Here is a 16,009-nt window from a genome sequence, read left to right on the forward strand (position 1 = left end):
GGCCCCGGGGAACCTGACCAGCACAGACCGCCCTCAGCCCTGGTTTCTGGGAAGGTGGAGGCACAGAGGTCATGGGGGGCAGGGTGGGGGACACACCTGTGAACCCCTTGTATGTAGTAGGACCCCGAGGACAGGACTGGAGCGCAGGGTGCCCCCCCCAACGTACCTGCACCCCTGGGTCCCCAGATAGCAGAGCTCCACTGGCTGCGTGTGTCCCCTTCCTGAGGTATGTACCCGTATCCTCTGGAACAGGCCACTGTTCCTCGCGGACTTTCCTCCAAGAGATGGTGATGGAAGTAAAACTGCTGTTGCTGGGACGCCTGCGGCTTCTCCACTGGGTGCGGCTCTCAGTGCCCGACCCCAAAGTCCGCTCAGAGCATGCTGCTGACTCCTCACAGGCTGGCCACAGTGGAAGCCGGTGGCTCCACTGCTCAGATATGCAAAAGGTACATCCCAGACACTTTGTCTCCTTGTGTTGTTTGCATTTTAAAATGAGGGTTAAGGTATCAAGAAAAGTGCCATCAGCTCTCAGTGACTAAAGTCACAAGCATTCACCTCCAAGTCGATGCCAACGACCATGCAAACTAGTAACGAAAGAGGAAATGAATGTACTTTTATTCTTGTAAAACCTCAGCTGAGAATGAATTCTCCTTTCTTCAACGCCAGTCACTTTCCTTTACAAAATAAGCAACAGTAGAAGGAGCACAGACCACTGGCCCTTTACACAGTGAAGTCATGTGTTCACAGAAGGCAGACAAAAACCCCAAAACCACATTCTCTCACTAACCCGTGAACATCACACAGCTGCTCGGTAAACTCGATCAAGAAAAATACTTTTCTCCCAAAGCACAGCAATAAATATATTAAAAAACCACAAACATACTTATTTTCATTTAGTCTGAGACAACAGAAGAAAAAGCTTGTTTTTACATTAATCTTTGTAATAAGAAAAATGTGATTTACAGTGCGTATTCCAATTCCAACCTGGCTTTGTCTTCAGATGTTCAGAAACAGTGTTCTGGAGTGTCACCAGCCTCGTGTCACAGACTCGCACAGAGGTGAGTTACAGGCACTTAGCGTTGCCACACGGGTGTGCGGCCACCTGCCGCGGGGCTCGGGTTCCAGACACAGCGCCTCCAGCTCTGGCTCTGACACGCGTGCCCGAGTCCGGCCACCAACTGAACCCTTTCCCTGAGGACTTGTTCCAGCTTCCCTCTGTCACCAAACATCCCCCAGCATTTCAAGGTCCTAACAAACTTAAGACATGCCCAAGTAAGTTCCTTGATCTACTAAAGAAAGATGGACAGATGGGTGGATGGAGGACAGACTGATGCTGTTACCATCAGGAGTCCTGGCACTGGGCCTGCGTGGGGTCCCACAAGTGTTTTCCAACAGGGGGGAGCATGTTTTCTCACGAGAGGTATGCACAGTGTCACTGGAGGTTTTGTTTTTAGCCAAAAAAACCTCTAAACCTTTTCCTCCAAACCACCACTGCCGCAGGCAGCCGTGGGCGCCGCCTGCGGACACGGCGGTCCTGCCAAGGAGCCCTGAGCCCAGTGCGCGGCCTGTCCTTGCTTTGCGGCCGCGGCCACGGCAGCTGGCTCACTAGGAAACCAGACACCTGCACGTTATAGAAAAGAGGCACTTGCAGTATTTTATATAGTTTTAACTCCATCAGCAAGTTCGTGTTTCCCAAGAGTAACTGAGAGGATCGAGTTGCTAACCCTGACCCACACGTCACGGCACTCTTGAGCCTGCAGCCACAGAACACGCTTTTGGCAGAACATGAAGATCACAACGTGGACGTCTGGGACGAGTAAGAGGAGCCCTAAAGGAGGAACCACTGTCCCCGTCCTCCGTGCACAGGGGAGACTCCTCCTCCCAGCGCACGAGATGAAGGTAAAGCGGAGAGTGGCATCTCATGCTGCACCAGATGTAACCTTTGCTTTTCTGGTATTTGTGATGAAAAATTGAATTCGCTGGGTCGAACGCAGTTTAACATAACCTTTGGAAGAGTGGCTTCACGGCTGGATCGCGGGCTTCTGGGAGCAGAAGAGGGCCCGGCCCGCCGCTACAGTCGAGTGTCACGGACACACACGGACACCACATGCAGGACATGGGGGGGGGAGCACGCAGGGGAGGACAGCAGGGTGCAGCTCACGGGACGGTGCCCAGCGGCACTGTTAGAGGCAGACGCTCCCCAGGAGGTGGCTGGGGCTCCCCTCCGTCAGCCTGTGGGCAGGCCCGTGTGGACACGGGCAGGCGGGGAAGGCGTTCTGCTCTCGTCCTCACAGAAACACCAGGGCAGCGGCAGGCGTGTGAACAAACACGGCGTGAGACGGCACACTCTCTCGGGCCTGCACAGAGAGAGAAGACACGGGGCCACGTTAGCAGTTGTGGGCGGGGAACGCGCGCTCTGCGCACCTGTCCAGAGGGGGCCGGAGGGTCACTCCAGCTCCTCCCAGTTGTCGGTCAGGTGGCCTCTGCTCTGCCGACGGATGCCGACCAGCTTCCCCGCCGACCGCAGGCTCCAGCGGGAGCTGTTCCCTGAGCTCGCCAGGCTGCTGTACTTCCTGCAGCCCTTGCCGTCCTCCTCCCAGCCGGGCCGAGGCGGGCGGCCGCTTGCCGTGTCCCCGGTGTCGGCCGTCACCTCTTCGAGAGCGACTGCTGGAGGCTCCCACCCTTCAATCTCATCCGGTTTCTTCGGCTGAACGTTCTGTTTTAAAACCAGATTGTCCCAAAATCCAGACTTCTTCTCTGTCTTCAGCTCGTCTCTTAACCGTAAGTTAGTTCTGTGGGAGACAAGACAGCCGTGTGTGGGTAACCCCGTGATCCGGGACTCAGTTAGGGTCTGCTGTGCACACGGAACACTTTTTCACAAGATTAAGTCATTTATAAAGTACCTGCAAATCTGTAATTATATCTGAATTAAAATTAGTAAAGTAAGTCCCTGCCTATTACCGAAGCCGGGGGAGCCGCATCTGCAGGAACACTTGGCTCTACACAGCAAAGAGCGAGTTCTGACGCAAGGAAATGCTTGCGTGTTCGAGCAGAGTAGGTAGCAGGAAGCTGCAGATGCGAATGAAGAGGTGGGGACCAACGCTCCGTTTATCGAGCCGTTGCCACGGCCGTTCTCACGTGCAGCTCGCCCGTCAGAAGCTGCGAGCGGGTAATTTGCTGAACACAACTGAGCTTCGGACCCTGGGCGTGGGGAGGACAAGACAGCAGTGGGCAGGAGCCAGGCCGGCGTCCCTCCAGCCTGAGAGCAGGGCCCTCCCCAGGGTGTTACGGCACACGCACAACCCAGGCCGCAGCCCCGGGCAGAGGCACCCCGCAGAAGCCGACCCCGGGGACCCGGGGCCAGGGAGGGAAGTAAGGAAGCGTCCCGGCCGTGGGGCTGGAGCAGGGCTGCCTGGGCGCCCTTGGCCCAAACAGCAGCGCCCCGTCTGCGGCCAGGCCCAGCGGCTCAGCTCCCTTCACACACGCCGTTGGCAATCCCGCTCAGCTCTCAATGATTCTATCTTTTCATGTTTAAATATACTTTAAAGAATTCCGCTTGTAATAAACAGCAATGGGCCAGTTTAAATATACACAATTTTCAAAAATCTTTTTCCCGCCTTGATTTTCTGCAGTTAGTGAGCGTCTCACACGTGCCTAGAGGCTGTTTGAAGACCAAGTGCCATTTCCAGCTCTGAGTTCGAGAGCTGGTCTGGGAACCTTTCAGTCATCCCGTGAGCTCTCAAGGGGCTTCTGGAGGCCACCTCGTGACCCCCTCCCCGAAGCGCATCCTCCTCACTTTCTCCTGCTGCCGCAACACGAAAACGAGCGCAGCGTGTTTCTGTCCACTCCCCGCCCGCCGCCACCAGCCCGGCCCTCCCGCGGGGCCCCACGCGGACTCACCCTTTGGACTTGGGGGATTTGCATCTTTCCAGCAGGTGCTGCTCGTCGTCTTTATTGAACAGAGAAGTCACTTCTTTCCAGCCTCGGAAGCTTGCTCCCTGACCCTGAGAGAGAGAGCCGCTCTGAGGGAGGAAAGAGGAGGCTTCTGGGTCCGGCGACCATGGGGCCCCGAGCAAGCCGCCGGCGCAGGCCCCGCCTGCCGCTGCTGAGCGCGCCCACGCGGTCCCCCTCACGGCGGGGGCCCCCCGCTCCGGAGCGGGGGGGGGCGCTCAGCTCACCCCCCAGCCTGAGTCAGATGGGACGCCGCACCCATCAGGCGGCGTTTCGGCCTCTGTGTCTGTCTGTGCGGGTCCCAGGGTCCGCAGTAACACGAAGGAAGCAACGGGGCAGGGAGGTCCCTGGGCCAGGTGCCTGACCCGTGAACTCACAGGGCGCCCGGGGTCGCGCACACGGCCTGGAGGAGGGTGACTCTAATACTCTGAGACATGAAACACGTAATGTGACCTAAAGCAACCCGGGAAACCGGACCAGGAGGCCGTGCGACACCCTTGGCGGCCACGCCCGAGAGTCTGATGCCACAGAAGCCACTCAGGGGGCCTCAGGGCCACAGGGAGGCCCGTGACCTGGGGTCAGCTGTGGCAGGCAGCCCAGCGCCCCCTGGTCCTGACGGGAGCCGGCCCAGCCCGTGGTGCGACCGGGGGTGTGACTGGTCAGGGCCACGCAGCGGGGAGGAGACTTGGCCACATGAACCAGGAACACAGGCAGACTCGACGCGGGGGTCCTCGGCAGGGGGGGGGTTCTCAGCAAGACAGGAGCCCGGGGCCCTTCGAGGCCAGAGTAGGGACGGCCATACTCACGCCGCTGAGACTGAAACAGCCCCGGGGGAAGAGGAGGACAGATGTCTGCTGAGCACTCAGGAGCCCATGGGTGGGTGGGCACCAGGCCGCAGGCATCGGCACCCCCCCCCGGCCCCCGCAGGACCTCCAGGTCCACCAGGACCACCTTGTCCTGCTCACTCCCTGCTGAGCCGCTCGGGGCAAGGCCACGTCTTTCCCTGGTCCCACAGCACCAAGTGGGGTGGCGGTGAGTGCCTGATGGACCCACACTTGCCAGCGGCTGCCCCTCAGCAGCACGGCTGCTCCATCCCAGGCCCTGTGTCACGCAGGAAGTTCCCGGGGGGTTCACAGGGGTTCACAGAATCCTCAGCGCTTAGTCTCTTGCCCACATTGGGGGCCTCCCCTGAGGCCGGGAGCTTGGGGCCCCTCTCCAGACATGCACAGACATGTCGGACACGGTTTGCTGGGTGCCGTGGCAAGGACAGCAGGTCTCCCGAGGGACTGGGTTCTTGCCCATCACATCGTGCCCTGGGGCCAGGTCCATTGGCCACCACACCCCCACACCGTGGCTGCTCCAAGGACACACGCCACGTGGGGGTAGACACCATTCACAGCACTTCTGGGGGCCACCACCCAGGAAGCCACCAGCCACAGACGTCCTGGGGAGCTCCTTACAGCGGAGGGTGGTGGGGACGGAAAGCGGGCAGCACGCGCTGGCCGGGGGCGCGGGGTTCGCCCAGCAGAGCTGCAGGCGGCCCAGAGCACCCCCGTGGCCCAGATGCAGGAGCTGCCCAAGGGTCCCGTACTCATGCGTGGGCCCTTACTCGGCCGTGAGTGACGCTGGGGTCCTACTGGCAGGGACATCTGTGCCAAGAGGAAGCTCGGTACCCTCTGATCTTGTGCCCACGTGCAGCCAAAACCCCAAACTCCTCCCAAGAACTTGAGCCGTGCTTGCTGGGGCGGCGGGGTGGGGTGGAAGGCCGGCGTCGAGGCCGCAGTCAGCCCCCGGGGTGCTGGCACCGGCAGATGGGACATGGGCAAGAGCGGCCCCAGGAACTCTCCTCACAGGCAGAGACGGTTTCGAGAGGGTGGATGTTGGCCCGACGGGGTGTGGGATCATCTCACAGGAGACGAAAATCCCACACCAAGCCCATGCGTAAGCTCCCAGGGCGATGCGTCCCCGTTGGTCAGCGAGCGGGCCGCGGGAGGGGCCAGCAAACCACAGCCCCGCCGGAGGCCCCGCAGCTAGCAGTCCGAGGAGCGGGGACCGCAGCACCCAGAACACGCCACTCCCTGCACCCTGCACTGGGGGGGCACATATGCCCAGCCCTCGCCCCCGACGGGCAGCCACAGGCTCTGCCGCTCCGCCCCAGCACGCATACGGTCATGGCTGCGGCGGGGCCGCAGAGGCACCGCGACGCACCAGAGGGAGTGAGTGACACTATCTCAGGGCAGATGCGTCGCTGGAAAAGGCAGAGTCGGACGCAAGGATGGCAGCGAGACCACAAATGGCAGCAGAGGCGCTGGGCGGGGAGGGCCCAGGACACCGCAGGCAAAGAGGCCCGGGCTCGGCCATAGGCGAGCCGCTCAGCTCGCGACTCCGGTCCTGGCCATGTGGTCCACACGCCAAGTCGGCCGCAGGCTCAAACGCACCTTCTGTGTCCTGGGCCAGGAGGGGCCCGAGGGAACGTCCCACGTGTGCTCGACATGATTCAGTCACCCTGCAGGTCCCAGCCGGCCCAGCCTGACCTCCGGGGAGCCCCCATCCCAAAGGCCATTCGAAGGTACGCCGGCCACCGGGTCCACTCCCGAGTGCGGCCATGTCCGGCAGGGACCCCGGGGTGTCTTTGTCTGGGGGCAGGACACGCTGTAGCAGGCGAGACAGGCCTGGCGCCTCCTGGAGACACAGGACCAGGCTTAGAGCTCTTTACTACCGAGGTCGGGTTCAGGGAGAAGCGACAGCCAGAAAAATGAAGACAAGACCACGTTCTGCAACTGAGTGGCACCCGAGACCTGCGGCTGCAGAAATGAGGAAATGAGTCTGAGCACAGAGCACGGCGTCCGTCCTGCCCAGAGCCCAGCTGCACCCCACTTCCTGCCCCATGAGGAGAAAGCTGTGAAGCATCCAAAACCAGGCACAGTTCTTCCTGCTGGAGCACCTCAGCAGCAAGCCGGTTCAGGCCGAATGGCCTTTGGGGGCAGCACGAGATCCAGGACGCCCTACAGGGGCCACTGGCCCCTCGAGAGTCAAGCTGCGAGGACAACCGTGAATGCACGGCAGTGAGTGATCGCACGGAAATGCGGAGTAACGCGCTCAACAACACACGAGCGAAATGAAAAATAAAACAAAAAAGGAAACCACAAAATAACCCAGAAATTGTAGAAATGAATTCTCTCTGAGAAGAAAAATTCAAGGGCTTCAGCAGCTGACCTGACAATGCCGAAAAAGAGCGAGTGACCTTTGACATTAGCCAACTACGGGCAGAAAGAAACACGCGTGAAGAAAGCCTGTGGGGATTATTGCCACGTTGTGGGAATTTCAGGAGAAGAGAAAGAGACAGAAAGTGTATTTGAAACAATGAACGCTTCCGACCCGGGACAGGAGTGGACGTCCGGATCCACGAGGCCCAGGGGACCTCACACAGCTGAACCTGCGGCGCGCTGCGGTGAGCTACGGTGCCGTGGTTACGGCGTCCGAGACAGAGCCTGGAGAGCTGCAAGAGGAAACAGACGAGTTGCATCTAAGGACCCAGCCTTAGCCGGGGTGATTTCTCACCGCAAACTCTAGGGGCCAGGAGAGAATGCGATGACGAACTCCAAGTATTTACAGACAAAGAAAACCCTGTCAACCAGGAGTTCTAGACTGACACAGCTGTCCTTCGGAAATGAGGGGAGATCAGCACTTTCCTTAACGGAAGTGGACAGAGCTCACTGCCACTAGGCCTGCCCTCCGTGACATGCTGAAAGGACTCTTCTAGGCAGAAATAACAAAATGCCAATTAACATCATAAAAGCATGAGAAGGGAATGTAAAGCTCACTGGTGAAGGTAAATTTATAGTTGGTCACTTCTGTAATACAATCATGGTGGTACAGAATTCACTCACAACTTTAAAGGTTAAAATATGGTAAAAATAACCGGAATTATAATATTCTGTTATTGGATACACAATGTAAAAAATCCGTACACTACAGCCTTGACAACCGGAGGAATGCTACTGAAGCTATCAGGAAACCATTTTACAAAATCCTCATGAAAACCACAAGGGAAAACCTGTAGTAATTACACAAAAGAACATTATAAAAAGTCAAAGCATACTGAGACTGAAGGACGTCAGAATACAAATAAAGGAGGGCAGGATAAAAAGCAAGGAACAATGTGTCTACAAAATAGCCAGAGAACAATCAAGAAATGACAACAGTAAGTCCCTATCTACCAACAATTCCATGTAAAAAAATCAGATTCTCCAATCAAAAGACATATAATAGCTGAATAAATAAAAACACAAGATCCAAAGATATGCTGCCTCCAAGAGGCTCACATTAGTCCTAAAGACACACATGGATGGAGATTGAAGGTGTAGAAAAAGATATTTCCGGCAAAAAGTAGGAGTAGATGTCTTTAGATCAGATAAAATCAACCTTAAAAAACGGTAAAAAGAGACAGAGGGGTCACTATATAATAACGAAGGGGCCAGTCCACCCCGCAGAGGTGGCAGTTGTGAACATTCCCGCAGCCAGCGTCCGAGCACCTGTCGTACGAAGCAAAAACGGACACTGCGCAGTACCAGCGGGCAATTCAGTGCCCCACTGTCAGCCAGGGCTCCTCTGCTCGGAGTCAGTGAGAAAACAGGATCTGAACCCTAGAGGACCGCAGACACACACAGCATTCGGACACACTCACGTGGAGCTCTCCTCTGACCGCCAGCGTGGAACACTAGAAATGAATACAAGGACGAAAACAGGAAACTGGGAATGCCTGGGAATTAAAAAACATTCTTCTGAACAAACAACGGATCAGAGAAGATATTTTAAAGGGGAAATAAAAAATCTTGAGACAAAAATGGAAAACAACATACAAAAGCTTGTGACTGTAGAGAAAGCTGTTCTGAGAGGACGTCCGTGCCCACACCAGGGCGAGCTCGGTGAACGCGGCGCCGCGGAGCCCAGGGCGTCGGGAAGGAGCAAACCCAGCCCGGGGTCGGCAGAGTGAAGGAGACAGTGAAGATCAGCGGAGAGGGGCGCGGGGGGCTCCGGCGGCGGAGTGTCCACCTTCAGGGCTCCCTGCTCAGTGGGGGGCCTGCTTCTCCCTCTGCCCCTCCCCCTGCTTGTGTTCCGTCTCTCTCAAATGAATACGTAAAGTCTTTAAACAAAACACAGATTTTTACCACAGCAAGGAAAATCACATCAAAGCTGAACGGCGATGATGAGCCACAGCATTTCCATGATGAGGGCGAAGGAACAGAAAAGCCAAACGCCTCTGCAAACCAGAAGCCGGAGCGGGAAGCACGGCATTCCGGGGGGATTCACGACGGCGCAAAGCTGCAGGTGCCAGTGCAGCCTGGACACCGTGTCACGCCAGTGCTTCGTCAAAGCAATGTAACGCGTGTACTTTTTAAAGGTATTTACATATAGGCCAGGAGAGAAAGGTAAAGATCTTTGTTAGGCCAGGCATCCCACTATTTTTTGAGGAAGAGACCTTGTTGTCATTAACGATGCGGTGACAGAATTCAAGGTCAGCATTTGGGTTGATCTCACGAGGTCTGAGGTGTGCGATCCGGGATGGGAGCCTCTGTGGGGGTCCTCTCAGCCCTGCCGTGGCCCGCATGTGGCCTGCATCGCTGCACATAGATGGAGGAGGGCGCCTGGGAAGCCCAGGGCCTCGTCCTGTCACAGCGGAGTGCAAGTCTGGGGCCTTGGCTCTGCCATGGAAAAGGACAACAGGAAGCTCCGCTAAGCCTGTCACTGTCCCTGGCCTGCTGCAGACCGTGGGGGCCCCAGTTATTCCACTCCAGGCTGTCCATGCGGAACTGGCACAGCCGGCTGTCGCACAGCCGCGGGGACAGCCGGAGGCAGGCCATCGCTGCCATTCGGATGGAATTTGAAAAACCCAATTTTTTTTTCAAAACCTGAGAAATCACCACAGTCTTCCTTTAGATGCACCGAAGTTACCAAGGAATTGGTAATCCTGGAGAAAATGGACTTCGCAGCCAGTGCAGGGCCCTCCTGAAGGATGGTGTCGTCGGGCCGCGGGGACGGTTTGGACGGCGCCGTCAGCCCCCACACAGCACGTGCTTTGGAAGGGCGGAGAGGGACACAGCCTATTGCCACTGTCACAGAAGCCCCACTGCGGCACCGGGGCGGCCCAGGCCTGAGCCCTACCTGTGCTCGCTCTCCCCCCGAAGGCTGTGCAGGTGACCCCACGGCCATGTAGTGACGAGCAGCCCCAACCCCCCTGGGTGCCAGTAAGCATGACCCAGGTGGCTGGTCGGCCCCGGCCTCTGCCCTTCGTCCACAGTGCGGGCCTCTGTCAGTTCCACCCAAAGCCCAGGGCGGAGGCAGCGCTGAGGACCGTGGGCCCCGTCCCCGCTGACCGCTGTCCCCTGTCTGGTCGGCACAAGCAAGAAATGCCACGGAGAGCCCTCAAAGCAGAGAGGCGACGGCGGTCACGCTGTCTTACGGAAGTGGCCCCGGCGGGAACCTGTGCCTCCAGGGCACCCACTGCCCTCGGCCGCTTACTCAGACGGCAGTGCGCACCCTGAGGACCCCTGACCCACGACACACACATCCACCATCAGCTGCCGTGGCCCCACAGGGACCAGCCCAGCAGGTCACCCACACCGGTGTCTGCAGCGCTCCTGCTCTGGACCCGACCCCGGACCAGTCCCCTCAGATCCTGCGTGGGCGTGGAAGGCACAGGGATGCCTGCCGCCCGGAGCGCAGCATGTCCCTCCCAGTGCTGGTGGGAACGCGAGCTGGTGCGGCCAGCATGGAGGGCCCTCAGAAAGCTGAAAGCAGAGCTCCCCTCCGACGCGGCAGTCGCACTTCTAGGTATTTATCCAAAGGTTACAAAAAGGCAAATTCAAAGGGATACGTGGGGGCGCCTGGGTGGCTCCGTGGGCGAAGCGTCTGCTTTTGGCTCGGGTCAGGATCCTGAGGCCTTGGGATGGAGCCCTGCAGGGGCTTCCCTGCTCGGCAGGGAGTCTGCGTCTCCCCTTCCCACTCCCCTGCCTGTGCTTTCTTTCTCAGTAACAGAACAATTTAAAAAATTAGAGAACGATATATGCAGCCCTATGTTTGCAGCAGCGTCACTTACCACTGCCCAGCTGTGGCTGTAGCCGAGTGTCCATGGACGGACGGACGGACAGAGAAGACGTGGCCCGTGCACAGACGGATACGTGCAGTCAAAAACACGAAGTCCCGCCACGTGCGAGACCTGGATGGAACTAGAGGGCACGACGCTGAGTGAAGTCAGTCAGAGGAAGACACTTACGTGGTGTCACGCATATGTGGGATGAAATCGTGTAAGAAACAAACGAGAGGCTTAGAAGGGAGACAGGAGGGCCACAGCCGAGCCAGAGCCGGGCCGCAGGGAGCACACAGCGGCTTCTCCAGGGGACGCCGGGGAGGAGGAGCAGGGAGGCTCGGCGCGGCCTCACCAGCCAGGGCTGACAGGAAGTGTGGCCGCAGGATGACCTCACACGGCGCTAACGGAACTGGAATGAAAATGTCAACTTATAAAAAATTCCCAAGACTTCACCATCAAGGATTATTATTAAAACAATAAATGAAGCAGCCAAGTGGAACAGCGGGCAACACACCGGCACACAGGAGCCTTCTGCAGGGAAAGCGTCTCGTTCGCAGGTGGCGGCGGCGGGGCCGGGACGGGGTCTCTGCCAGCGCCTGCTTCCGGCGGGGTGAGAGGCACGAATGCTGAGGGACGGCGGCGGCTTGGAGGCGTCTGACCTTCAGGTCGCGAAACGGCCTTCCTGCTCCCGCCCGGCTTCTGCTCCTCGGCCGCCCGGAGCCAGGCGCGGCCTCGGGAGACGCTGTCCCCGCGGGGGGCGCCCGCCGCGCCCGGGGCCTGCCGCAGCCGCTGCCCGACGGGCCGAGCCGCGGCTCCCGGGCCAGCGCGACCCTCCCGTCCTCCGCCGCTTCCCGCCGCCCCTGCGCGTGAGGCCCGAGGACGTGTCTGCGACGTCCTGCAGCCCGGAGAGAGGAAGCCGCGCCGGCTGCGTTCCTTGACGGGCGAGCCGAGGCCTCCTCAGCAGCGCGGGGCGTCCGGTCAGAGGCGGGACTCGGGCCCGCACTCCGGCCGCCGCCGCGGGGCCCGCGCATCTGAGAGCCGCGCGCGGCTGGGGGAGAAGGGCCGCTGCGGAGCCGCCCGCCCGCCCGCGCCGCGGGACGAGAACGCGGGAGCCCGGCGCCGCCGCACAGCAACCCGGGCCGCGGGCCGCGACAACGCACACTTGCGCGGCGGCTCCTCGCGCGCGCCCGGAGCCTCACCTCGGTCACGGCCCGTCCCCTCAGGGCTCGGAGGCGGCGCAGCGAGCCGCGGCGCGTCCCTCGGAGCGTCCCGAGCGTCCCTCACAGCCCCGTCTGAGGCGGGCGGTCACGCGCGCACGGCGGGGAGGACTCAGTCCGGACGGTGCAGGAACGGGGTGTTTGGTCCCACACGTAACTGTCCGCCAGAGCCTCGAGTGACGACGGACACCCCGTCTGGGCAGCAGCGGCGTCCGCGCGGGGCCGCGGGCGGGAGGCTTCCTCTTGCTCCGCGGGGACCGGGGCCCACGGGTCCGCAAGCGCGTCGCCGCCGCGGCCCGAAGCCCGCACACCCGCCGCCGCGCTCGCAGCGCTCCCGGCCGAGGGCCGCTCGGAGGACGAGGAGCGCCGCGGCTCCCGGGGACGAAGGCTGCCGCGGCCCGCGCTCCTGCGCCCCGCCCAGGTCCCGTGTTGGGACCCTAAGCCCCGACCTGACGTGACCGTGCTGAGGTGGGGCCTTCGGGGGACGAGCTCATGAGGCCGGAGCCGTCGCGAGGCCCTTCGCGCCCCGCTGGCAGAGGCCCCGCGGCGGGAGGGCGCGGCCGACGCAGGACGTCCGCGGCCCAGGACAGAGGCGGCCGCCGCGCTGAGGCCGCCGACCGCGGGAACAAAGCTCTGCGGTTTAAGCCCCGGAGTCCTCGGTGTCTGTGAGGGCAGAACAGCCGAAGGCAAAGAACGAGAACACGCAGGCGTGATGAAGAGTAATCCGGACTTTGCCAACCAAGCCCAAAGTAAGGGTTTTTTACTACAAGTGTTTCAGGCAGATGAATGTCATTAGCATGTTGCCAGAAACCAGTGGAAAATCCCACCAACTCCTACCCACTTCCCAGAGTCTGCGAACTCCTCCTTCAGTCGCAGCAACGGGAACACATGAAAGCAGACAAACCCAGCATGGTCAGATCATCAATACCCCAGGGAGGCTTAGGTGGAGAATGAAAGAAAAAATGATTCTCAAAGGCCAGGCTTGTGCACGACAGCACACAAAGCAAGACACAGTGTGTAAACACCCTCCAACACACACCACAGCTCACCCAAGGCCAGCCCAGAGCTGCGTCGGACGCTTTGCCCCAAACGCAGCAGGTTCACCACGTGGGGTGCCAGCGGGAAGGGGGTCAGCTCTGCCTTCTGCTCCCCCTGGGCCACGGCCACTGGGGCAGGGGCAGAGGGACACGACTAGTTCAAGCACCGAACGCCCCAGCTCTCCCCATGTGGTGTGGCACCTGGGAAACTGCGGGGCGTGGACATGGCACATGGCGGTCACCGACACACCTCACCAAGGGCCGCCTGCAGGCAGGGCTCGGTTCTCCCTCCTTCCCGCCTCTGCCGCCGCTGCCCCTCGCAGGGCTTCCCAGGTTGCAGGGAGAAAGAGTGAGCAGCGAGTCACCCTGGAGGCCGTCCAGCCCTCAGAGCAGCCAGAGGGGCACCAGTGAGCCAGGGCAGAGAGGAGCTCCCGAAGGAGGAGGCGCAGAAAACCAAAATGGTCCAATGCAACACTCTTCTCCGTCTGCTCCCTGGGCGTGATTTTCTTACCCACCCTGGAGGTATAAGAACAGTCAGAAGGCTGCCCGACCTGTCCGACGCTCCCCGCCCCACAGCCGGAGGAGGCACTAACCAGACCATGATGCAGTCATCAGTGCCACCAGCGTTCTCCGTATCTGCAGTCCTACCAACACCAGTCCTAAGAACCGAGCTGTGCGACACGTCACACGAGGACAATTCCCAAGATGCCAAAGGAAACACGCAAACTCAGACCAAAGCCGCTGCTGCTGTTGGTAAATCACATTGGTGTTCTACTTTACTGCTGAAAAATGAACCTAAACGGTAAATGCATATACACAGGCACAGAAATACAGAGAATCAAGAAGTGCCTTCACTCGAGCCATCGTTCCTTTTGAAAACTAGAGACCTACAAACACATCAAGCGGCAGTGATCCTAACCACCGACTTGAACAAACGGATTCAGCACTAACGGTGAAGGAGGGGTCCCAGCCTCGGATCAGGGGGGCCCCCACGTGCCAGCCGGGCTTGACTTCTCCACAGTCCCTCGCTCACAGGCTAGGAGAGCACCCACAAAAGCAAAATCCACAGTACCCCCACACCACACACCTTCTCCACCGAAAACTCCTTGAGATAATTTGCTGTATTAAACACTTCTGGTTAGAAGAAGGAGGGCTGTGTGACTTATACCATACAAATACTTGGCAGTCTGGAAGTTTACAACCTCTATGGAAGGACCACCTCTGCGGTATGTGGACAGTGACCGCTGTGTCCCTACCCCTGGACAGCTGCAGCCAGCAGCTCCCCAGCAGAGGATGGTCCTCCCAGCAAGCATCTCCCCTCCTGAGGCTAATCCCCTGGAGAGATGGGGCCCCTTTCTTCTGCCTGGCACCCACGGGGGACAGAGAGGGTATGGACTGTGGGGAATTCTATGGCCCTCATCCCCTCATCTAGTTCATGGGGTGACAGTTACACACAGGCAGGAATAAGCTGAGGGAACCCCAGGCATCTGCCCACCCTCCAGACATTCTGCTCCCAGAGTAAAGGAACCCCTCAGAGAGAAGCCTGTCATGGTGTCCACCTCCATCCCCAGAGCCCTGGGTGCGGGGCTGCCCTGGGGACAGAAGCAGGACATAGCACAGAGCTTGACGTCTTCTGCAGCAGGGCTCAGAGGCCGACAGAGGCTAAAGTGAGCTGACTGGCTTGCAGAAAAGAACCGCAAATGAACCTAGAAGGGGCCCCTTAGACTCACAGCAGTTCTCAAACAGGAGTCTCAAAAAGGATGCCCTCAAAGGAGCCAGTCTGCTTGGACTGGTTTGTAGAGAAACTCATACCCAGCACAGTTTACAAAGAACAAGAGCAACGGCGATGTTGACCAGCTGGGTGTCCGCAGGGAAGGGAAGGCAGTGTGGGCATGCCACGGCGGGGACGCCTGGAAGCTACAGCAGACACTGGACAACTGGAGTGCAGCTTGGACTAAATTATCCAGCTCGTCACTCAACAAAGAAGTAAAAATAACAATAACAGCAACAGTGATGGGGGTAGAAGGGAAGGACAGCACTCAGAGTTGCTACAACACAGTATTTTAAGTGTCCAGCATCTAAACAAAAATAGAACAAACAATCCCAAAATTTGCATGGGACCTCAAAAGACCCCAAATTGCCAAAGCAATCCCCAAAAAGAACAAAGCAGAGCCCTCACACTCTGTATTGTCAACCTCCTATCACAAAGCTGCGATAATCAACAGTGTGACACCCGCTTCCACTCAACACAGACCGACAGAACAGAGCAGAGCGCCTGGAAGTGAGACACGTGGACAAGAATGATTCATCAGGACAAGGAGACTAGACTGCATAAGGGGGAAGACAGTCTCTCCAACAGAAGGCACTGGGCAAACTGGACCGCTGTCCTACAGCACACTTAAAAATAAATGGAGTAAGGGGCACCTGGGTGGCTCAGTGGGTTGAGCCTCTGCCTTGGGCTCAGGTCATGATCTCGGGGTTCTGGGATCGAGTCCCACATCGGGCTCTCTGCTCCGCAGGGAGCCTGCTTCCTCCTCTCTCTCTCTGCCTGCCTCTCTGCCCACTTGTGATCTCTCTCTGTCAAATAAATAAAATCTTTAAAAAAAAAAATAAATGGAGTAAGACATGAAAGTACGACCAGAAATCCTAACACTCCTAGAAGAAAACACAGGCAGTAAGCTCCCTGACACAAATCTCGACAGTGACTTTTTTGG

General features: G+C 58.8%; 1 protein-coding gene across 1 annotated transcript in view; it reads right to left on the reverse strand.

Moving 5' to 3' along the window:
• Positions 1–1,774: 1,774 nt before the first annotated feature.
• The window catches only part of TDRP (testis development related protein), a 36,552-nt gene continuing 22,317 nt past the window's right edge, over positions 1,775–16,009 (reverse strand). The window contains exons 3-4 of the mRNA XM_032869808.1: positions 3,901–4,004; positions 1,775–2,792 (exon numbers count right to left, since the gene is read on the reverse strand). Coding sequence (XP_032725699.1) covers positions 2,447–2,792; positions 3,901–4,004 — 450 coding nt within the window. The 3' untranslated portion in view covers positions 1,775–2,446. The remainder of the gene's footprint in view (positions 2,793–3,900; positions 4,005–16,009) is intronic.

This window comes from Lontra canadensis, unplaced genomic scaffold, assembly GCF_010015895.1.
Source record: "Lontra canadensis isolate GAN:19392208 unplaced genomic scaffold, GSC_riverotter_1.0 scaffold39, whole genome shotgun sequence".
NCBI lineage: Eukaryota > Metazoa > Chordata > Mammalia > Carnivora > Mustelidae > Lontra > Lontra canadensis.